This window comes from Saccopteryx bilineata, chromosome 2 (genome assembly GCF_036850765.1).
Source record: "Saccopteryx bilineata isolate mSacBil1 chromosome 2, mSacBil1_pri_phased_curated, whole genome shotgun sequence".
NCBI classification, from domain to species: Eukaryota; Metazoa; Chordata; class Mammalia; order Chiroptera; family Emballonuridae; genus Saccopteryx; species Saccopteryx bilineata.
Genome location: NC_089491.1, coordinates 386,320,617 through 386,345,800, shown reverse-complemented (window position 1 = coordinate 386,345,800; position 25,184 = coordinate 386,320,617). Strand labels below are relative to the sequence as shown.

Genomic DNA, 25,184 nt, shown 5'->3' with positions numbered 1-25,184 from the left:
GCTGACGCTCTACTACTGAGCCAACCGGCCAGGGCCTTGGCTGAATGTTTTTTATAACTTTCCCTTAGCACATCCTGATCCTTCTCCAAATGTAAGTGTCACAAGGTGCTCCCTGTTCTTTTCAGGGACATAATAAAGTCCATCTCCAGAGATGTAGGAAAGAAATACAGAGAACATGCCTTGAGGGTAGAGACTGTGTATTCTGTCCAACTTGACTCCAGAACCTAGCACAGTGACTAGGACATATTAGATGCTCAATAAATATTGGAAAGCCTGGTATGTGGTGACACAGAGGATAAAGCATCGACTTGAAATGCTGAGGTCTCTGGTTCAAAACCATGGGTTTCCCGGGTCAAGGAACATATGACAAGTAATCAATGAACAACTAAAGTGAAGCAACTATTTTTAACTTGTCCAACATTCGCATTCTATAGCATAACCATAATTCCATGCTTTTTAGTATTAGTTAATTTAAAGTAATTGAATATTCATAATTCTCTATTCTTGAGTTCTTTTTGTTTCATTTCTTAATGAACTGAATTTTTGTTGGTGATGTTATTTTTGTTTTTTGTTTTTTTAAAGTAGGGCTCTTTCAAGATTGAGAATTACTGCCTATCTCCCCTTTATACTTGACCAGCTAGGCTGGGAGCAATACCCTTGGGTCACACTCTTTCATGGAGGACTTTGTAGGTGTGGTCTTCTGACACACCTACTGGTCATCTGAGACCAGCCTGATGTTTCCCTTTGGTAAATAATTTTTATTTTGACTAGAGGCCTAAATAAATTTTTCCAAAATTTTTATTTTGAAAAATAAATATTTTTGGAAAAAATCTAACCCATAGAAATGTTGCAAGAAAATACAATGAACAACAACATACTCATCATCCAGATTTGCTAATTGCTAACATTTTGCCACACTTGTGTTCAACTGGGCTCTCTTTCTCTGTCTCCCTCTCCTGAGCTATTTTGAGAGTTAGCAGCAGACGTCATAATATTAAATCCTTAAATACTTCATCATATATGCCTAAAAATGAGGATATTCTGCAACATACTCAACACTGTAATTATCACACTCAGAAAATTTAACTCTATATAACACGTTCTATATTATACAATCCATATTCAATTTTCTCCAATGGTCCCAATAATGACATTTACATCTAGTTTTTTTCCCACCCAGGACCCCATCTGAGATCACACACGGTTGTATCTCTTTAGCCAACTTGAATTCTACACGGTTCCCCAGTCTTTCTCTTTCTTTCACAGCACTGCTATTTGTAACAGCCCAGTCCAGTTGTTTTCCAAAATGTCCCTTAATTTGGATTTACCTGATTGTCTTCTCATTATTAGATTCAAGTTAAATGTTCTTGGCAGTAGTACCATATAGCTGACGTTCCTAAAAAAATAACTCCCTTGAATTTTTGTAGATTAAGATGTGAATTGACATTAAATATTGTGTAACAAATTTTGTGGTATAAAGTATCTTGTCAATTTCCAGATTCAGTTCCTTAAGTTCAGGGAAATTCTTTGTATCTCATTGTTAAATTTATAGTTTCATTACTTGGCTGTATTAGATCACCTGTGTCTATCTTTTTTTTTCTTTTTAAGTGGGAGTGGGGAGATACAGAGACAGACTCCTGGGTGCGCCCCATCAGGATCCACCTGGCAACCCCATCTGAGGCTGATGCTCTGCCCATCTGGGGCCACTGGCAACTGAGCTATTTTTAGCGCCTGAGGTGGAGGCTCCATAGAGCCATCCTCAGCACTTGGGTGTGAAGTAAAAGAGGGGAAGAGAGAGAGAGAAAAGGGGAGAAGGGAGGGAGAAGCAGATGGTCACCTCTTCTGTGTGCCCTAACTGGGAATTGAACCCGGGACATCCACACACTGTTGGGTCGATGCTCTACCACTGAGCCAACCGGCCAGGGCCACCTGTGAATATCTTTTCTACCTATTAACTCTCCCTAATTGTGTTGTCATGGGCTTTTCTTCTTCTGCATACACTGTAGCTCTCTCAGATCTCTTCTATATCAATGCAGGTTTTCAGGGATAGCTAGCTATTCAGTTCCTTTCTGTTTCTAAGCTACTAGTTTTGTAACAAGCTACTTTATTTTCTAAAAACTGCATCTCCCTTTTATCTCATCCTCATCTTTTATCATTTCATCTCTCTGCTTTAAAAAGCAATTCACGTTCTTATTAAGTCATACTATAACACGATGCTGTTATGAGGAACTTCCTTCTATTCTGTTTTCCTCTTTTGCATTTTTGTTCTGTTTTTGGTTTTTTCCCTCAATGTAATATACTTGCAGTTGCCATGCAACTGCTTTCCATTTGCTTCATGCTTGAGCTGCTCTGTGAATTCATTCTTTCTGTGGTCATGTACTATGGGTGACTTCTTGATGTCCCACAGTGAGAATACAGGTTTTCCCCGCTTCAAAGTGAAAATGAAAGTGTTGAGTCCTTTATGCTCCATTCACTTTTGTCTAGTCTAAAAGAATTGCATGAAGAGATGGGCAGGTGGTAATTTAAAATAGTGTAAAACCTTTGTTAAATACCTGCTCCTTTCTCTCTTTTCAGATTTTGTTAAGTGCCCTATATCTAAAATTTGTTTCATCTCACCGGGCTTTACCATTTCTGTGGGAATGCAGTGCCGACCTTTACCTTTACCAGCTACCACTTTTAGAGTATTTTGAATTAGTTTATGCTTCTTTTCTTGTTTGTTTACTCTTGGGTAGGGTTTTTTTCTGGTTTTAATTTTTGCTCATTTTATTAAGTAGTCAAGGGTAGTAATTTTTTATTTTATTTTATTTTTTTAGGTGTATGGTAGTAATTTTTAAAGAAAGTTTCGATTGGTCATCTTAACCCGGAAAATATAATTAAATCTGTGACCTATTTAGAATGTATGTCAGCACACTAAATAGATGTTTTTTCAGTTTTATTGAGGCATCTATGACTCAATGAGGCATTATTTTACAAATAAAATCTGTATAGACTTAAGATAGGCAACTTGATGTTTTGATAGGTGTATACATTGTGAAATAATCATCACAATCAAGCTAATTAACATGTCCATCATCTTACAGAGTTACCATTTTCTTGTGCTTTTTTTTCTTCCTGTGGTGAGAACACTTATGATTTGCCCTTTAGCAAATTATAAGTTCACAATGCAGTATTATTAATCAGTATTAGTTACCATGCTATATATTAGATCTCAAAACATTGTACCCTTTTACCCCACTTTATTGTGATATAATTGACCTACAACATTATATTAGTTTGTGGTTTACAACATAATGATTAGATATATGAATTTATTGCAAAATGATTACCACTAGTTTAGTTAACATCCATCACCCACATAGTTATAAATTTTCTTATCATGAGGACTTTTTTTTTTTTTTGGTATTTTTCCGAAGCTGGAAACGGGGAGAGACAGTCAGACAGACTCCCACATGCACCTGACCGGGATCCACCCGGCACGCCCACCAGGGGGCGATGCTCTGCCCACCAGGGGGCGATGCTCTGCCCCTCCAGGGCGTCGCTCTGTTGCGACCAGAGCCACTCTAGCACCTGGGGCAGAGGCCAAGGAGCCATCCCCAGCGCCCGGGCCATCTTTGCTCCAATGGAGCCTTGGCTGCGGGAGGGGAAGAGAGAGACAGAGAGGAAGGAGAGGGGGAGGGGTGGAGAAGCAGATGGGCGCTTCTCCTGTGTGCCCTGGCCGGGAATCAAACCCGGGACTCCTGCACACCAGGCCAATGCTCTACCACTGAGCCAACCGGCCAGGGCCAGGACTTTTTTTTAAGTGAGAGGAGGAGAGATAGTGAGACAGTGAGACAGACTTCCACTTGTGCCCCAACCAGGTTCTGCCTGGTAACCCCTGTCTGGGGCCAATGCTCAAATCAACTGAGCTATACTCAGCGCCTGAGGCCGACGCTCGGGCAACTGAGCACTGGCTGCGAGAGGGGAAGAGAGAGAAGGGAGAGAGGGAGGATAAAAGAAGTAGATGGTTGCACCTGACCAGGCAGTGGCACAGTGGATGGAGCGTCGGACTGGGATGTAGAGGACCCAGGTTTGAGATCCCCAAGGTTGCCAGCTTGAGCACGGGCTCATCTGGTTTGAGCAAAGCTCACCAGCTTGGACCCAAGGTCGCTGGCTTGAGGAAGGGGTTACTCGGTCTGCTGAAGGCCCAGGGTCAAGGCACATATGAGAAAGTAATCAATTAACAACTAAGGTGTTGCAATGAAAAACTGATGATTGATGCTTCTCATCTCTCTCTGTTCCTGTCTGTCTGTCCCTGTCTATCCCTCTCTCTGACTATCTCTCTGTCTCTGTAAAAAATAAATAAATAAATAAGGCCCAGCCCATGGAACCGAGGCTTGTGGCCTGATGCGGGAGCCCGTGGGCGTGGAGCGAAAGCCCAGAACAGGCGGAATCCTGCAACTGAGCGAGGGCATGCAGCCCTGCACAGCCGGTGGAGCCAAGGCTTGCAGCCACCTGTGAGCAGGCTCCTCCTGCAGGGGTGGGGAGAAAGCCCAGAATCAGGCAGAGACCCACAGCTGAGCATAGGTGCTCACCCCTGCCCTCAGGGCTGAGGTTTGCCACTTGGGCGCAGTGCATAACTCCACCCATGGGGGCAGGGTAAAGGCTGAGGCCACTGAGGCTTGTACACCCAAGCACGTGATCACAGCCCCTCCTGTGAAGGAGAGGCAGAAACCATAGCAACAGCCCCAGTGGGATGGCACCGGCAATGCCCTAGGCAGTAGCAGCAGAGGGGGTGGTGGGCCTGCAGACAGACCACATCTAGGGAACAGAGAGGCCACACCCAGTGGACCCCAGTGGCCAAAACCTTCTTTACACAGACAAAATGAGAAGGCAGAGAAATGCAACACAAATGAATCAAAAGAAATCCCCAGAAAAGGACCTGAATGAGTCAGATATAACCAAATTACCAGATGCAGAGTTTAAAATAATGATTGTTAGGATGCTAAAAGATCTTAGAACAATAAATGGTCATTATGAACACCTAAATAAAAAGATAGCAAGTATAAAAAAGGATATTGAAATAATAAAAATGAATCAGTCAGAAATGACAAATACAATATCAGAAATGAAGAATACAATGGAAGGAATTAAAAGCAGTATGGATGAAGCTGAGAATCGAATCAGCAAGTTAGAGGACAAGATAAATAAAGGCACGGAAGCAGAGCAGAAAAAAGAAAAGAGACTCAAAAAGTCTGAGGAAACTCTAAGAGAGCTCTGTGACAATATGAAAAAAAATAACATCCATATCATAGGGGTTCCTAAAGAAGAAAAGAAAGAACAAGGGATAGAGACTTTGTTCAAACATATCATAGCTGAAAACTTCCCTAAATTAAGGCAGGAAAACATCTCACAAGTTCAGGAAGCACAGAAAACTCCATTAAGGAGAAACCCAAGAAATCTACCCCAAGACACATCATAATTAAAATACCAAAGCTAAGTGATAAGAAAATATTAAAAGTTGCTAGAGAAAAAAAGGCTATCACCTACAAAGAAGCCCCCATAATGATGACAACAGACTTCCCAACAGAAACACTTGAGGCCAGAAGGGAATGGCAAGAAATATTCAAAGTAATGCAGAACAAGAACCTACAACCAAGACTACTTTATCCAGCAAGGCTATCATTTAAAATTGAAGGAGAAATAAAAAGCTTTCCAGACAAAAAAAACTCAAGGAATTCACTACAACCAAACCAATGCTGCAAGAAATGCTAAGGGGTCTGTTGTAAACAAATCAAAGGGGAAAGAGAATACAGCAAAAGAGGAATACAGTTTTAAAGAATAAAATGGCAATAAACAACTACATATTAATAGTAACCTTAAATGTAAATGGATTAAATGATCCAATGAAAAGACATAGGGTAGCTGAGTGGATAAGAAAACAGGACCCATACATATGCTGTCTACAAGAGACACACCTTAAAACAAAAGATGCACATAGACTGAAGATAAAAGGTTGGAAAAAAATATTTCACACAAATGGAAATGAAAAAAAGCTGGGGTAGCAATACTTATATCAGACAAAATGGACTTTAAAACAAAGGCTATAGTAAGAGATAAAGAAGGTCACTACATAATGATAAAGGGAGCAATCCAACAGAAGATATAACCATTATAAATATCTACGTACCTAATATAGGAGCACCTAAATATATAAAGCAGACTTTGATGGATATTGAGGGCGAGATCAACAGCAATACTATAATTGTAGGGGATTTCAATACCCCACTAACATCACTAGACAGATCCTCAAGAAAGAAAATTAACAAAGAAACAGCAGACTTAAAGGACACACTAGATCAGGGGTCTCAAACTCGTGGCTGTGTGGCCCGCCCACCAATTTTGTGCGGCCCGCAGACTAATCAAACTTCGTGGATTAATCTGCGGGCCAGTCTGCGGCAGCACAAAATTGGTGGGCGGGCCGCGAGTTTGAGACCCCTGCACTAGATCAATTCAATTTAATAGATATCTTCAGAACCTTTCACCCTAAAGCAGCAGAATATACATTCTTTTCAAGTGCTCATGGTACATTCTCTAGGATAGACCACGTGTTAGGGCACAAAAGCGGCCTCAACAAATTTAAGAAGATTGAAATCATATTGAGCACTTTCTTTGATCACAATGGCATGAAACTATAAATCAACCACAACAGAAAAACTGAAAAATACTCAAACACTTGGAAACTAAATAGCATGTATTAAATAACAAATGGATTAACAATGAGATCAAAGAAGAAATTAAAAAATTCCTAGAAACGAACGATAGTGAGCATAAATCAACTCAAAATTTATGGGACACAGCAAAAGCAGTCCTGAGAGGGAAGTTCATAGCATTACAGGCATACCTTAAAGAGCTAGAAAAAGCTCAAATAAACAACTTGACCCTGCATCTAAAAGAACTAGAAAAAGAACAGCAAGTAAAGCCCAGAGGTAGTAGAAGGAAGGAAATAATAAAGATCAAAGCAGAGCCTGACCGGGCGGTGGTGCAGTGGATGGAGCGTCGGACTGGGATGTGGCGGACCCAGGTTTGGGACCCGAGGTCACCGGCTTGAGCGCAGGCTCATCTCAAGCAGGGGGTTGCTCGGTCTGCTGGAGGCCCACGGTCAAGGCATGTGTGAGGGAGCAGTCAATGAACAACTAAGGTGTCCCAACGAAGAACTGATGATTGGTGCTTCTCATCTCTCTCTGTTCCTGTCTGTCTGTCTCTCTCTGTCACTGTAAAATCTTTAATTAAAAAAAAAAAAAGGCCCTGGCCGGTTGGCTCAGCGGTAGAGCGTCGGCCTAGCGTGCGGAGGACCCGGGTTTGATTCCCAGCCAGGGCACATAGGAGAAGCATCCATTTGCTTCTCCACCCCTCTGCCACGCCTTCCTCTCTGTCTCTCTCTTCCCCTCCCGCAGCCAAGGCTCCATTGGAGCAAGGATGGCCCGGGCGCTGGGGATGGCTCTGTGGCCTCTGCCCCAGGCGCTAGAGTGGCTCTGGTCGCAACATGGCGACGCCCAGGATGGGCAGAGCATCACCCCCTGGTGGGCGTGCCGGGTGGATCCCGGTCGGGCGCATGCGGGAGTCTATCTGACTGTCTCTCCCTGTTTCCAGCTTCAGAAAAATGCAAAAAAAAAAAAAAAAAAAAAGATCAGAGCAGAAACAAATGACATAGAGGCTAAAGAAACAATACAGAGGATCAATGAAACCAGGAGCTGGTTCTCTGAAAAGGTAAATAAGATCAATGAACCTTTAACCAGACTCAGCAAAAAAAAAGAAAGAGGACTCAGATAAATAGAATTAGAAATGAGAGTGGAGAAATAACAACTGACACAACAGAAATACAAAATATTGTAAGAAAATACTATGAAGAACTGTATGCCAAAAAACTAGACAACCTAGATGAAATGGACAAATTCCTTGAAACATATAATCTTCCAAAAATTAATCTGGAAGAATCAGAAAACCTAAACAGACTGATTACAACAAGTGAGATTGAAACAGTTATCAAAAAACTCCTAACAAAGAAAAGTCCTGGGCCTGATGGCTTCACAAGTGAATTCTACCAAATATTCAAAGAAGAACTAACTCCTATCCTTCTCAAGCTATTTCAAAAAATTCAAGAGGAAGGAAGACTTCCAAGCTCCTTTTATAAGGCGAGCATAATTCTGATTCCAAAACCAGGTAAAGACAACACAAAGAAAGAAAATTATAGGCCAATATCCCTGATGAATATAGATGCTAAAATCCTCAACAAAATATTAGCAAACCAGATCTAGCAATATATGAAAAAAATCATACACCATGATCAAGTGGGATTTATTCTTGGGAGGCAAGGCTGGTACAATATTTGCAAATCAATCAATGTGATTCATCACATAAACAAAAGGAAGGAGAAAAACCACATGATAATTTCAATAGATGCAGAAAAAGCATTTGATAAAATCCAGCACCCATTCATGATCAAAACTCTCAGCAAAGTGGGAATACAGGGAATATACCTCAACATGATAAAGGCCATCTATGACAAACCCACAGCCAACATCATACTTAATAAACAAAAATTAAAAGCAGCCTGACCAGGTGGTGGCTCGGACTGGCTGCTTTTAATCTCAGTCAAAAAACTAAAAATTATCAGTGGATAGAGCGTCGGACTGGGATGTGGAAGGACCCAGGTTTGAGACCCCGAGGTCGCCAGTTTGAGCACGGGCTCATCTGGCTTGAGCAAAAAGCTCACCAGCTTGGACCCAAGGTCGCTGGCTCCAGCAAGGGGTTACTCGGTCTGCTGAAGGCCCGCGGTCAAGGCACATGTGAGAAAGCAATCCATGAACAAGTAAGAAGTCGCAACGCGCAACGAAAAACTAATGATTGATGCTTCTCATCTCTCTCCATTCCTGTCTGTCTGTCCCTGTCTATCTCTGCCTCTGTAAAAAAAAAAATAATAATAATAATTAAAAGCAATCCCCTTAAGATCAGGAACAAGGCAGGGGTGCCCTCTTTCCCACTCTTATTCAACATAGTTCTGGAAGTCCTAGCCACAGCAATCAGATAAGAAAAAGAAATAAAAGGCATCCAAATTGGAAAAGAAGAAGTAAAATATCATTATTTGCAGATGATATGATATTGTATATAGAAAACCCTAAAATCTCAGTCAAAAAACTACTGGACCTGATAAATGAATTCAGCAAGGTGGCAGGATATAAAATTAATACTCAGAAATCAGAGGGTTTTTTTATACACTAACAATGAACTGTCAGAAAAAGAAATTTAGGAAGCAATCCCCTTCACCATTGCAACCAAAAAAATAAAGAACCTAGGAATAAATTTAACCAAGGAGATTAAAGACTTGTACTTGATAAATTATAAAACATTGATAAAAGAAATCAGGGAAGATATAAACAAGTGGAAGCATATACCGTGCTCATGGTTAGGAAGAATAAACATCATTAAAATGTCTATATTACCCAAAGCAATTTATAAATTCAATGCAATACCAATTAAAATACCAATGACTTACTTCAAAGATATAGAACACATATTCCAAAAATTTATATGGAACCAAAAGAGAACACGAATAGCCTCAGCAATCTTGAAAAGGAAGAATAGAGTGGGAGGTATCACACTTCCGGATATCAAGTTATACTACAAGGCCATTGTACTCAAAACAGCCTGGTACTGGCATAAGAACAGGCATATTGATCAATGGAACAGAACAGAGAACCCAGAAATAAACCCATACCTTTGTGGACAACTGATATTTGACAAAGGAGGAAAGAGCATACAATGCAGTAAAGACAGCCTCTTCAACAAAAGGTGTTGGGAAAACTGGACAGCTACCTGCAAAAAAATGAAACTAGACCACCAACTTACACCATTCACAAAAATAAACTCAAAATGGATAAAATACTTAAATGTAAGCCGTAAAACCATAAGCATCTTAGAAGAAAACATAGGCAGTAAGTTCTCTGGCATCTCTCACAGCAATATATTTATATTTGCCGATTTATCTCCACGGGCAAGTGAAATAAAAGACAGGATAAACAAATGGGACTATATCAAACTAAAAAGCTTTTGCGCAGCTAAAGACAATAAGAACAGAATAAAAAGACAAACTACACAATGAGAGAACATATTTGACAATACGTCTGATAAGGCAGTGGTCCCCAACCCCCAGGCAACTGACCGGTACTGGTCCGTGGGCCATTTGGTACTGGTCCACAGAGAAAGAATAAATAACTTACATTATTTCTGTTTTATTTATATTTAAGTCTGAATGATGTTTTATTTATTTTTTTATTCTTTTTTTTTTTTTAGAGAGGAGAGGGAGAGACAGAGAGAAAGAAGAGGGGGAGGAGCTGGCAGCATCAACTCTCATATGTGCCTTGACCAGGCAAACCCAGGGTTTCGAACCGGCGACCTCAGCATTTCCAAGTCAATGCTTTATCCACTGCGCCACCACAGGTCAGGCCCGATGTTTTATTTTTAAAAAATGACCAGATTCCCTCTGTTACATCCGTCTAAGACTCACTCTTGATGCTTGTCTCAGTCACAAGATACATTTATCCGTCCCACCCTAAAGGCCGGTCCGTGAAAATATTTTCTGACATTAAACCAGTCCATGGCCCAAAAAAGGTTGGGGACCACTGTGATAAGGGGTTAATAACCAAAATTTATAAAGAACTTGTAAAGCTCAATACCAGGAAGACAAACAATCCAATCAAAAAATGGGTGAAAGAAATGAATAGACACTTCTCCAAACAGGACATACAGATGGCCAATAGGCATATGAAAAAATGCTCAACATCACTAATCATTAGAGAAATGCAAATTAAAACCACAATGAGATATCACCTCACACCAGTCAGAATGGCGCTCATCAATAAAACAACACAGAATAAGTGCTGGCGAGGATGTGGAGAAAAGGGAACCCTCCTGCACTGCTGGTGGGAATGCAGACTGGTGCAGCCACTGTGGAAAACAGTCTAGAGATTCCTCAAAAAATTAAAAATCAAACTGCCTTTTTTTTTTTTTTTTTTTTTTTTTTAAACATTCCTTTTCTAAATAAGGTCTCTAACAAGGAATGTGCTGTTTCTAAATCCGATTTCTCCAGCAAGTATTTTTTTTTAATTTTATTTATTCATTTTTAGAGAAGAGAGAGAGAGGGGGAGAGAGAGACAGAGAGAGAGGAGAGAGAGTCAGGGGGAGGAGCTGGAAGCATCAACTCCCATATGTGCCTTGACCAGGCAAGCCCAGGGTTTCGAACCGGCGACCTCAGCATTTCCAGGTCGACGCTTTATCCACTGCGCCACCACAGGTCAGGCCTCAAACTGCCTTTTGACCCAGCTATCTCACTTTTAGGAATATACCCCAAGAACACCATAGCACTATTTCAAAAGAAGAAATGCACCCCCATGTTTATGGCAGCATTGTTCACAATAGCGAAGATCTGGAAACAGTCCAAGTGTCCATCAGTGGACGAGTGGATTAAAAAGCTTTGGTTCATATATACAATGGAATACTACTCAGCCATAAGAAATGATGACATCGGATCATTTACAACAACATGGATGGACCTTGATAACATTATACTGAATGAAATAAGTAAATCAGAAAAAACTAAGAACTATAGGATTCCATACATAGGTGGGACATAAAAATGAGACTCAGAGACATGGACAAGAGTGTGGTGGTTACGGGGTCGGGGGGAGAACAGGGAGGGGGTTGGGGAAGGGGAGGGGCACAAAGAAAACCAGTTAGAAGGTGACAGAAGACAATTGGACTTTGGGTGATGAGAATGCAGCATAATCAAATGTCAAAATAACCTGGAGATGTTTTCTCTGAACATATGTACCCTGATTTATCAATGTCACCCCATTAAAATTAATTTTTAAAAAATAAATAAATAAATAAATAAATAAAAAGAATATAGTCTAAGAAAAAAGATGTTGTTGTTTTTTTTTAAAGAAGAAGTAGATGGTTGTTTCTCCTGTGTGCCCTAACTGGGGATTGAACCTGGGACATCCGTAAGCCAGGCCTACGCTTATCCACTGAACCAACCAGCCAGGGCCTTATCAAAGGACTTTTAGATCTATTCACTTGGCTCTACATTATATCCCCAGAACTTATTTCTCTTATACCTGGATGTTTGTACCTTTTGACCATTTTCACCCAGTTTCCCTATTCCCCCACGCCCTGACTCTGCAACGACCAGTCTGTAATCTGCTTCAATGTGTTAGGGGGTTTTTTTTTCCACTAGATTCCACGTATAAGTGAGATCACACGATGTTTGTCTTTGTCGTTCACTTATTTCATTTAGCATAATGTCCTTCAGGTCCATCCATGTTGTTGCAAATGGCAGGATTTTTTTTTTCTCACTGCTGAGTAATATTCCGTTGTGTATATATATGCACACACACCACATTTTCTTTATCAACTCATCATCCATCAGTGGACACTTAGGCTCTTCCCATGCCTTGGCTATTATAAATAATACATGAGCTTGCAGATATCATTTGAGATAGTGATTTTATATCCTTCAGATATATACCCAAAAGAATAACTTGCAGATCGTATGGTAGTTCTACATTAAAATTTTTGAAGAAACTCCATACTATTTCCCATAGTGGCTACACCAATTTGCATTCCCAACAATGCACAAGGGTTCTCTTTTTTTTTACATTCTCACCACCATTTGTTATCTCCTATCTTTTTGGTGATTAGCCATTCTAGATAATGTAAGGTGATGTCTCATTGTGGTTTTGATTTTCATTTCCCTGATGATTAGTAACATTGAGCATCTTTTCACGAATCTGTTGGCCATTTATATGCCTTCTTTGGAAAAACGTCTTTTCAATTCCTCTGTCCATTTCTTAGTCAGACTGTCATTTTGCTATTGAGTTGAATGAGTTATTTGTGTTTTTGGACAATACCCTCTTATTGGATTTATGATTTGCAAATATTTCCTCCCATTCCTTAGGATTTCTTCCCATTTTGTTGGTTTCCTTTGCTGTGCAAAATCTTTTGTTTGATATCGTTCTACTTGTCTATTTTTGCTTTTGTTGCCTTTGCTTTCAGTGTCAGAAATGTTGTACCATTTGACCAACATCTCCCCATTTCCCCCTCCCATCAGCTAAATAGATCTTTTAGTAGAAAATGTTCTTTTTCATGTTTCCCAAGTCTATTCATTGAATAATTCATCCTTCCCCAGATTTTAAGTGCCATTTTTATAGAAAATGCATACATGCATGGTTCTGTACTTTCTATATTTCTTTACTGTTGCTTATACAGTGTATATTCCTGCCCCAGTACAACTGCTTTTAATTACTGTAGTTTAATAAAATATTTTCATATTCATAAGTCTCCTCCATTGCTTTCCTTCCTCATTTTCTTGGTTACTTTCATGCATTTTTCTGGATATACATTTAAATCCTTTACACAAGATATCTAGGGACTGTGGCACTTTGATTGCAGTTGCATTAAATGGTGCATCTTTTTAGAAGGAATGACTTTAATATAATATTAAGATTCCCACCCAGAAACAGGATATGGCTCACTATACATTCAAATTTTCTTTCATGGTCTGTGGCAAAACTGTTTTCTTTCATATAAATCCTACATATATTTTGCAAATTTTTGTCCCTTTGTGAATAAAATCTTTTTTTATGATGTTTTATAGCTGATTATTGCCAATATAAAGAAAAACCCGGCCCTGGTCAGTTGGCTCAGTGGTAGAGCGTCGGCGTGGCGTGCAGAATTCTCGGCCAGGGCATACAGGAGAAGCGCCCATCTGCTTCTCCACCCCTCCCCCTCTCCTTCCTCTCTCTCTCTTCCCCTCCCGCAGCCGAGGCCCCATTGAAGCAAAAATGGCCTGGGCACTGGGGATGGCTCCTTGGCTTCTGCCCCAGGCGCTAGAGTGGCTCTGGTCTCAACAGAGCGACGCCCTGGAGGGGCAGAGCGTAGCCCCTGGTGGGCGTGCCGGTTAGATCCCGGTCAGGCGCATGTGGGAGTCTGTCTGACTGTCTCTCCCCGTTTCCAGCTTCAGAATAGAAAGAAGAAAAAAAAAAAGAAAAACCCATAGCCTGTTTTTGCATTTAAAATGAAATGTTTCAGCCTGACCAGGCAGTGGCACAGTGGATAGAGCGTCGGACTGGGACGCGGAAGAACCCAGGTTCGAGACCCCGGGGTTGCCAGCTTGAGCGTGGGTTCATCTGGCTTGAGCAAAAAGCTCACTAGCATGGACCCAAGGTCACTGGCTCGAGCGAGGGGTTACTCAGTCTGCTGAAGGCCCGAGGTCATGGCACATATGAGAAAGCAATCAATGAACAACTACGGTGTGGCAACGAAAAACTGATGATTGATGCTTCTCATCTCTCTCTGTTCCTGTCTATCTGTCCCTGTCTATCCCTCTATCTGACTCTCCCTCTGTCCCTGTAAAAAAATTAAAAATTAAAAAAAAAATTAAATAAATAAATAAAATGAAATGAAATGTTTCACAAATGGTGTTGTTGCCCAGAACCATGCTTGTCATCGTTATTATAGCAATTTTTGTATATGTATTGGCAATAAAAGCAAAGAAATAGTCTTTTTCTTTTCCAATGTTTTATTTCAAAAATTTTCAAATATACAAAATCAAAAGAATTTCACAATAATGACTTGTACACCCACTGCCCGGATTCTACCACTAACATTTTACTATATGTTTTTTAACTGTCTCCCTACCCGTGGCTTAACCTTCACTAAGGTATCCTCCACCTCGTTGAAATACTTACCTATCCATTCCATGAAAGCCTTCAATATTTCCCTCTGGGATAGGGGCCAAATTCTCTGCATAACATACAGAGCCCTTCCCAAGCTGACCCCAACCCACCCTTTCAGTATCGTTTCCCACAACTCCTCTTTTCTTTGCACATAAAGTGTTCTTCGCCTAAACAGCTTTTACCCAGCCTCATGAAATCCTGCTTACCCTTCATCCCCAACTCAAATATAACCTCCGTCACCAACCTTCACCAGCATTCCACTGGCTACGTTACTTGCTCCCATAAAGCTCCTATAATGCTTTGCTCATGTATCATAATGTATTGTAAACATTTTTTATATGTCTGGCTTCCCCACTAGACCATGAGATCAGCAAAAGCAAAAGCCTCCTTCATTCCTTTCCGTATCCTGTTGCCAACCAGGGTGCCTGACACACTGTGAGGCTCCAGAGATCTCGGGGACAAGAGAAGACTCGAAGATGACAGAGGTAAGCAGGACCCTCAGCTCTCTGGAAGACCACCTGCGGGTCTGGGAAAGCTGAGTACCCACCTGTACTGGCATGCCCAGATCTAGCTTCAACCCCAAACAGGGGTCAATGAAGACGGTGAGCACGGGCTCCAACGGGTCCTGGGCAAAGTGTTCCAGAATGGCATCATGCTCCTCTGTCCACTTGGCATCCGCCAGGCCTGTCAGCACAGCTCGGGACAGGAAGAGGGTCTTCTGCAGGAGAACAGAGAGACCAAAAGAAGTACAGCTGTCAGGACGAGTCATTTCTCCCATCCCGCATCGCGCGAGGGGACTCGAAAGGTGAGAGAAGTCCAGAATGTGGAGGGAAAGCTGAGGGTGGAATCAACGATCTGTTTCCAGCTTCTGAAGAAATAAGACAGTAAGATTCTCTTGCCAGTATGAGTAAACACAGAATAAACTGTAGAGGAAAACTAAGGGTTTTCCTTTCAAGGAAGCTTATCCTTCCTTGGCATATTTTCTTTCCAAGGTATTTCATTTATGCCTGTGGTTGTAAAAAGGTATTATCAAATGACCTGCAACCTCAAAGTCAAAGAAATTAAGAGAACATGTAGGGCCTGACCAGGCGGTGATGCAGTAGATAGAGCGTCGGACTGGGACACGGAGGACCCAGGTTTGAAACTCCGAGGTCACTGGCTTGAGCATGGGTTCATCTGGTTTGCGCAAGGCTCACCAGCTTGAGCCCGAGGCTGCTGGTTTGAGCAAGGGGTCACTCGGTCTGCTGTAGCCCCCTGGTCAAGGCACGTATGAGAAAGCAATAATGAACAACTAAGGCGTTGCAACAAAGGATTGATGCTTCTCATCTCTCTCCCTTCCTGTCTGTCTCTATCTCTCCCTCTCTCTGTCTCTCTCTGTCACAAAGAGAGAGAGAGAGAGAGAGAGAGAGAGAGAGAGAGAGAGAACATGTAGGGTATTAGCCTAAATCAAGCAATTAGGAGCGGGTGACAAGCTGGGGAAAAGATAAGGGCGCAGGACCAGCATCTTTGGGTGCAGCAGCCTCCTCACGATACTGAAATAAGCCTGAAATACTGGAGCAAAGGCAATCGGCAGAGCAGTGAGGAGGAAGTGCGGGACAGGGAAAAGACTAAACACCACCGAAGAACAAACAAATTAGATGGAAAATAAAGTGTAGCTGGTGGCCAGAAAGAATTCATCTGTAGAACCCTACTAAATTAACTAAGGAAACTAAAACTACAGAGCTATAGCTCAGTGTTCTTCAGAAGTCGCCCGGTCCCTCTCCCACTACTCCTGCAAAATGAGAAGAAATCTCTTTTATTTAAAGCTTCCGCCCTGGCCGGTTGGCTCAGTGGTAGAGCATTGGCCTGGCGTGTAGGAGTCCCGGGTTCGATTCCCGGCCAGGGCACACAGGAGAAGCGCCCATCTGCTTCTCCACCCCTCCCCCTCTCTTTTCTCTCTGTCTCTCTCTTCTCCTCCTACAGCCGAGGCTCCATTGGAACAAAGTTGGCCCGGGTGCTGAGGATGGCTCTATGGCCTCTGCCTCAGGTGCTAGAACGGCTCTGGTTGCAATAGAGCAACGCCCCAGATGGGCAGAGCATTGCCCCCTGGTGGGCATGCCGGGTGGATCCCGGTCGGGCGCATGCAGGAGTCTGTCTGACTGCCTCCCTGTTTCCAACTTCAGAAAAATAAAAATAAAAATAAATAAATAAATAATAAAAATAATAAAGCTTCCAAGTCAAGAAAACTTAGTGATCTAAAATCTTTCCTAAAGATTAAAGATTAAGCCTGACCAGGTGGTGGCGCAGTGGATAGAGCGTGGGACTGGGATGCGGAAGGACCCAGGTTCGAGACCCCGAGGTCGCCAGCTTGAGCGCGGGCTCATCTGGCTTGAGCAAAAGAGCTCACCAGCTTGGACCCAAGGTCGCTGGCTCCAGCAGGGGGTTACTCGGTCTGCTGAAGGCCCACGGTCAAGGCACATGTGAGAAAGCAATCAATGAACAACTAAGAAGTCGCAACGCGCACAACGAGAAACTGATGATTGATGCTTCTCATCTCTCTCCGTTCCTGTCTGTCTGTCCCTGTCTATCTCTGCCTCTGTAAAAAAAAAAAAAAAAAAAAAAAAAAAAAAAAAAAAAAAAAAAAAAAAAAAAAAAAGATTAAAGATTAAAACACAAATGAACCAATGAAAAAAACACTACATAAATAAATAAATGGACAAAAGGATGTAAACTGACATGTCATCTCATCTCATAAAACATAAAAATATAAGCCTGACTGATGGTGGTGCAGTGGATTGGGCCTGATTGGACACTGAGGATCCGGGCTCAAAAGCCCAACGTCACCAACTTGAGCACAAGGTCGTTGGCTTAAGCATGGGATCGCCCACATGATCCCAAGGTTGCTGTCTTAAAAGCCAAAGTCACTGGCTTGGGCAAAGGGTCATAGGCTTGGTTTGAGCAACCCCCCCATCCCATCCCGCCAACACCATCAAGGCACATATGAAAAGCAATCAATAAACAACTAAGCAAAGTAATTAAGAGTTGATGCTTCTCCTATCTCGCCTTCTCCTCATTCTCTCCCTTCCTCTCTCTCTCTCTCTAAAAAGATAAATAAATAAATATGGAAAATGTTTAATTTCAGTTGAAATCAAAGAAATAAACATAGCAAAGATATATCACATATTGTCTGTCATTTCTTTAAAATCTTTGCTAAATTAATAGCATCCAGGTCTGGAAAGGGTTTGTTGCTAGTGTGAGGGCAAAAAGTACAATTCATTTAGAAAACAGCTGGCATTATTAAAATCATTAGAAATGTTCTTTACTCTTTGATCCAGTAATTCCATATATAGGAATCTAAAGAAAATATTAAGCATTTCAAAATGCGTTCGTTTTACTTATATTATTCATCAGAGTATTATTATGAGAAAAAAATTAGAAATGGCAGAACGTCTAAGAGTCATGATGTAACAATGGTGCATACACTTAATTAAGCACGATACTGCCGCCCTGGCCAGATGGTTGGTTAGAGCCTTGTCTGGATATGCAATGAAGCTGGTTCAATTCCCAGTCAGGGCACACACAGAAACAGATCAGTGTTTCTTTCTCTCTCTCTCTCTCTCTCTCTCCCTCTCCCTTCTTCTCTCACTAAAATCAATCCATAAAATAAAATTTCAAGATCACCACTCCATTCTTCTAACCCACTTATCTACAGGTATGGCTAGGCTCTGATGAAACCGCGAAATAAAGGTGTAGGAGGGGTCATTTAGTGCCAATTTCTAAAAGCTTTAAGTGGCTTTTGTAAATTCTTCTGCCAAAGGAGAAAACTGGAAAAAAAAAAAAAAGGGAAGAAAGAGAATATTTTAGAAATTAGTATCCAATTAGGGCAATATCTGCCGTTTGTTCAACTTGTCCAGATGTTCACCTGTACAATTTATGAGGCTTCTCAATGTTTTACCCAAAATGGGGAGATGAGGAAGGGACAGCTAAGAGACCTGTTCCTCACTTAAAATCCTCTTCTTCTGGAGAAGCAGGGGCATGGATGACTCTGCTCTTTACCTGGTGAACTGGATTCGTGGTGAGTAGACTACCAGCAGAGTAAGTAGAAGGAAGTGACAATTTGAAGAGAATTCCTTAGATGCCATGCTACAATTAATCTTTTTTTAGAACTTTTTAAAAATTGAATTTATTGGGGTGACATTGTTTACTAAAATTGCAGAGATTTCAGGTGACATTGTTTACTAAAATTACAGGGATTTCAGGTATATAATTCCATAATACATCCCCTGTATATTGTATTGTGTGTTCACTACCCTACAACTAATCTTTTGATTCACCTTTTGTTGGAGAAGAATATTGGTCTCAAGGAAAACCCAAACTTACCACATCCACCTCAGGCTCCTGTAATTCCTCATTCTGTACTCCAGGTTCCTCCAATTCTGGCTCTGAGAAAAATAAATTTTTTTAAATGAAGGTATTCCTTAAAAAGATAAACATAGAGTCACCATATGATCCAGCAATTCCACTTCTAGGTGTGCATATATATAAAAGAAATGGAAACAGGTACTCAAATAGATATTTGTATGCCAATGTTCACAGCAGCACTAGTCACAGTAGCCAAAGGGTGGAAACAACACAAGTGTCCATCAACAGATTAATGCATAAGCAAATTGTGGTAAAATATTACTCAAGCATAAAAAGGAATGGAAGTCTGCTACAACGCTATACCATGAATAAACCTTGAAAACATGAAGTTAAGTGAAAGAAGCCAGTCATAAGACCACATATTATATAATTCCATTTATATAAAATGTCTGGAATAGATAAATCAGTAGACACAGAAAATAATTAGTGGTTACCAGGGTCCAGGGGAAAGGGAAGCAGTGAGTATCTGCCAGAAGGCGAGGTTCTGATGCAACTTAGAAGTAAAGATATAGGGGTCATAGGTACCAATTTCTCAAGCTTAAAGTGGCTTATTGGGGGTGGGACAAAAATGCTCAAAAATTAGATAGTGGTGATGGTTGCACAGCTATGTGAATATATCAAAAATCACTAAATTGTATACTTTTAAGGAGTGAATTTTATAGTGAGTGAATTATATCTCAATTTTCTTTTAAAAAGCTGACTGAGGCTTCCCTGGCCAGATAGCTCAGTTGGTTAAAGCATCATCCTGAAACACAGAGGTGGCCAGTTCAATAGCTCCCTGGTCAAAGCACATACAGGAACATATTGATGTTCCTGTCTCTCTCCCTTCCTCTCTCTATAAAATCAATAAAATAAACATTTTTTTAAAAAGCTGCCCAGCCTGACCAGGCGGTAGTACAATGGATAGAGCATCAAACTGGGACACAGAGGACCCAGGTTTGAAACCCTGAGGTTGCTGGCTTCAGTATGGGATCATAGACATGACCCCATGGTCGCTGGCTTGAGCCCAAAGGTTGTGGTTTAAGCCCAAGGTCACTGGCTTGAGCAACGGGTCACTCGCTCTGCTGGAACCCCCCCCCCCCATCAAGGCAATATCGGAAAGCAATCAATGAACAACTAAGGTGCCATAACGAAGAGTTGATGCTTCTCATCTCTCTCCCTTCCTGTCGGTCCTTATCTGTCCCTCTCTTTGACCCTCTCTCTTTGTCTCTGTCAAAAAAAAAGAAAGAAAGAAAAAAGCTGACTGGAGCTGGCGGGGAGGGGGTGGGGGAGTAAGTGCAGTGAGTACTAAGGTTATTCCAGGCATTCAGCTCCTGGCCTTCCAATTTTCCCCCAATCCTCTTCCCACATGGAGACGTTGGGGGTCCACAGAAATCAAACCTCCTCCATACAACCAGGCTTGGGCACTCATTTCTTCCAGAACCCCCTTAAAACCAAGGAGGGTGTTTCTCTCCTGACCTCTCCTAGCCCAGGTATACCCTCCTGATCGGCTGCCCACACAGGAGACCAGGGTAAGATGGGTGGGTTTCCCATCGCCCATGGGCTGAAAGGAGGAAAGAACAATGAGATAAAACCAAGGGACTTTGGGGAACAGAACACTGCAACTTCCAGAAAAAAAACCTGGGAGGGGAGTCCAGCAAAGACGTGAAGGATAGAAATTATGAAAAAGGGGGAGTAGGTGATTCCAGGAGCTTTGTGGTGATTGGAATAGGCAACCGAGAAATCCAATGCCCTCTGAGAAGACAGAGGGCGTTCAAGATTTCAGACAGGTCAGGGGAGGGAAACAATTTTTTTTTAATTTTATGTATTGATTTTTTTTTTTTTTTTTTGTATTTTTCTGAAGCTGGAAATGGGGAGAAACAGTCAGACAGACTCCTGCATGCGCCCGACCGGGATCCACCCGGCACGCCCACCAGGGGCGAAGCTCTGCCCACCAGGGGGCGATGCTCTGCCCCTCCGGGGCGTCGCTCTGCCGCGACCAGAGCCACTCTAGCACCTGGGGCAGAGGCCAAGGAGCCATCCCCAGCGCCCAGGCCATCGCTGCTCCAATGGAGCCTTGGCTGCGGGAGGGGAAGAGAGAGACAGAGAGAAAGGAAGGGGTGGGGGTGGAGAAGCAAATGGGCCCTTCTCCTATGTGCCCTGGCCGGGAATCAAACCCGGTTCCCCCGCACTCCAGGCCGATGCTCTACCGCTGAGCCAACCGGCCAGGGCCTGTATTGATATTTTAAAGAGAGGAGAGAAAAAGAAAAAGGGGGCAGGGAGGAGCAGAAAGCATCAACTCATAGTTGTTGCTTCACATATGTGCCTTGACAGGGCAAGCCCAGGGTTGTGAACTGGTGACCTCAGTGTTCCAGGTCAACACTCTATCCACTGTGCCACCACAGGTCAGGTGGAAACTGAGATCTTAAAAGTAAACTTGTTTTGTCCTCTATAATACAATTGATATAAAGTCTAAATGATGTTTGTAGATACATGCAGTAAAAAAATTTAAAAACAAGCCTGACCAGGTGGTGGTGCAGTGGATAGAGCGTCGGACTGGGATGCGGAAGGACCCAGGTTCAAGACTCCAAGGTCGCGCTAGCTTGAGCGCGGGCTCATCTGGCTTGAGCAAAGCTCACCAGCTTGGACCCAAGGTCGCTGGCTCCAGCAAGGGGTTCCTCAGTCTGCTGAAGGCCCGCAGTCAAGGCACATATGAGAAAGCAATCAATGAACAACTAAGGTGTCACAATGAAAAACTGATGATTGATGCTTCTCATCTCTCTCCGTTCCTGTCTGTCTGTCCTTATCTGTCCCTCTTTCTGACTCTCTCTCTGTCCCTGTAAATAAATAAATAAATAAAATAAAATAAAAAATTTAAAAACAAGCTTGAGCCTAACCTGCGGTGGCGCCGTGGATAAACATCGATCTGGAATGCTGAGGTCAGCGGTTAGAAACCCTGGGCTTGCCTGGTCAAGGCACATACAAGAAGCAACTACTACAAGCTGATGCTTCCCTCTCCTCCCCATGCCTTTCGCTCTATCCTCTCTCTAAAAAAATCAATAAATAAATAAACAAACGAGTTTGAGAGTGATAAACACCAACTCAGGATAGTGGTGACCTCTGGAGAAAGAGAGAAGGGCTTTGGGGGGAGGGGACAAACAGAGGGATTTCCTTATTGCTGTCACTATTTATTCCTCTTATATTAGGCGATGAGTACAAAATTATATTATTCTCTATAGTTGTTCTGATTTGCTTGAAATATAGCTCTACAATCCCTTATCTAAAACCCTTGAGGTCAAGTACATTTCAGAATTTAGAATTGTAGTATAGTATATAATACCCACCCCAGGCCCCAGCAGGCTCTAGAACAGCATTGCATAATCAAACTTTTAATATTAGTAGTATTTCTGCAGAAACATATAAAAATGTATACCAAGTGGCTTATATAGACTGTGAACACCTCATGTAAGTGTAGGTATGTTTTACCACCAAATAAGTTTGGATGCCAAACTTTGAGAAAAAACACATTTAGTTCTTGGCCCTGGCCATTTGGCTCAGTGGTAGAGCCAAAGAGTGTGTGGATGTCACTGGTTTGATTCCCAATCAGGGCACAGGGCACACAGGAGAAGCAACCATCTGCTTCTTTACCCCCCCCCCCACCTCCTCTCTTCTCTCTCTCTCTCTCTCTCTCTCTCTCTCTCTCTCTTCCCCTCCCGCAGTCATGGATTAATTGGTTCAAGAGCATCGGCCCCGGGCACTGAGGATGACTACGTGGAGCCTCCACCTCAAACACTAAAAATAGCTTGGTTACAAGCATGGCCCTACATGGGCAGAGAATTGGCCCAGACAGGAGTTGCCAGATGGATCCCAGTCGAGGGACATGCGGTGCAGAAATCTGTCTATTTCCCCTCCTCTCACTTGGAAAAGAAGAAAAAAAAGTTTACTTCTTAAGGTATTTTAGAATTACAGTTGTGGGATTAGGAACCTGTACTATTTCTTTTCTCATTGAGGAATATTTAAGGAAGCAAAGGATATCAATACAGACCTCAAAAGGGAGTTTACCCACCAGCCTTTTCTAGAAGTGTTTAGCCCTGTCTTGGCCTGTCTGCCAAAATACCACAGACTGAGTGGCTTTCAAACAGCAGAAATGTATTTCTCACAGTTCTGGAGGCCGGAAGCTCTAGATCAGGGTGCCAGCATAAACAAGGGCCCTCTTCCCAGTCACAGACTTCTCCTTGTGTTCTCATACAGAGGAAAGGGACAAGGGCTCTCTAAACGCCACTTTTATTAGGCACTACTCTCATTCATAACAGCTCCACTCTCATTATTTAAGCACCTCCCAAAAGACTACCTACACAAGAAAAGTACCATCACATTGGGCATTAGGGTTTCAGCATATGAGTTTTGGAGGGAAACAAGCATTCATCCCATAGCAGATCCCCTCTCTCTCTAGTGGGATAGGTCTCAACCCCTGACTAACTCCCAAGATTATGGGGACTCATGTTCATTCCAGGGCTGCCTTAGAGGCTCATGTCTTCTCTGAACTTCTGTCATGTTACAAGTCAACCGGAAAGCTTCACCTTAACTCTGAGAAGGTGTAGAGCCATGGGATCCAGAGATCCTTGGTGTCTAGTGGTCAGTGCTTTCATCTGGAAGCTCCTTCTCTCACCCCAGAGGATTCCATCCAAATGGAACCTCACTGCTTTCTCTCCTCCCTCAGCCTATTCCTGGTACCCAGCTTCTAGGAGCCAGCCCCATTCTAAACTGCTTTCAAGTCTGACCTGTGGTGGCACAGTGGATAAAGCATCGACCTGGAAATGCTGAGGTCGCCGGTTCGAAACCCTGGGCTTGCCTGGTCAAGGCACATATGGGAGTTGATGTTTCTTGCTCCTCCCCCCTCCTCTCTCTCTTTCTCTCTTTCTTTCCTCTCTAAAAATGAGTAAATAAAATCTAAAAATAAATAAACTGGAATTACTGTATAAAAATAAATTGCTTTCAAGAGACCTCAAAAGAAAAAATCTGCATATTTCTTTTTTCTTTTCTTTTTTTGCATGTTTCTAATGTCTGGGTCCTAGGGCAAGGCCCTATGTACCCTAGATCTTTCTCCCACGCCCACACTTATACTCTCAACCTTTAATATGAAAAGGGAATTCTATTTCTCTCCATCTTGACAGGCTGCTAGCAGTGTAAAGAAGTCCCAGGTAGGTCCTGGCCGGATAGCTCCCTGGATTAGAGTGTCAACCCGATATGCAAAGGTTGCAAGTTCAATCACCAGTTAGGACACATACAGGAACAGATTGATGTTTATCTCTATCTCTATCTCTCTCTCTCACCATTCCTCTCTCTCTAAAATCAATAATTTTTTTAAGCCCTAAGTAAAAGGGAAGGACTATACTTACCTCACAGTCATATCTACACTGACCCACACTGTAAGGGACAGCCCAGTGACAACAGCAGCTACCAAAAACCTTCCAACCCTATTAGTCTCAGCGCATCTACAAGGAAAGAATCCCCCAGATCAAAGCTACAAGAAGCAGCCTTTTTAAACTCTTTTCTCTCAGTCTAGACCTCAGGCTTCTTGTCCTGTGACCCTGAACCTGAACCTCCTTAGTCTACCAGGGCTCTGCCAAACTGAGGGTGGAGGTACAAGAGCCTCAAACAGATGGCAGAAAGCATCAGTCAGGCTTAGGATTCAAGGGGTGGCAAAGCAGACTGAGTTTCCATGGTGATGGGTTTAATGGGAGAAAAACATTGTTTTGCCAGCCAGGGTAAAAACGGGAAAAAGGAACGGGTTGGAACAACAATGAACAGTTGAATAAAGAAGTAGAAGCTAACGTAAAGGATTGGCTGGTGAGCTCTTACTGCACTGGGGAAATTTTTAAGACAGGAGGAAAACACAAAGAGGCCCAGTGGCAGGCCCGAGATTCTGCTGAACTTGCTACTTCCTACTCACAAGTATCTGAACCTGCTCCCCAGACCTAAAACCCTCCTGAAATACAAACATTCACCCACCAAGCCCCAGGCAGCATGCAC

The 25,184-nt window shown here is 42.3% G+C and overlaps 1 protein-coding gene across 1 annotated transcript in view; it reads right to left on the bottom strand.

The window, feature by feature from the left end:
* Nucleotides 1-25,184, bottom strand: part of DNAH2 (dynein axonemal heavy chain 2) — a 109,625-nt gene that overhangs the window by 81,412 nt on the left and 3,029 nt on the right. The window contains exons 3-4 of the mRNA XM_066264157.1: nt 19,131-19,192; nt 15,319-15,489 (exon numbers count right to left, since the gene is read on the bottom strand). Coding sequence (XP_066120254.1) covers nt 15,319-15,489; nt 19,131-19,192 — 233 coding nt within the window. The remainder of the gene's footprint in view (nt 1-15,318; nt 15,490-19,130; nt 19,193-25,184) is intronic.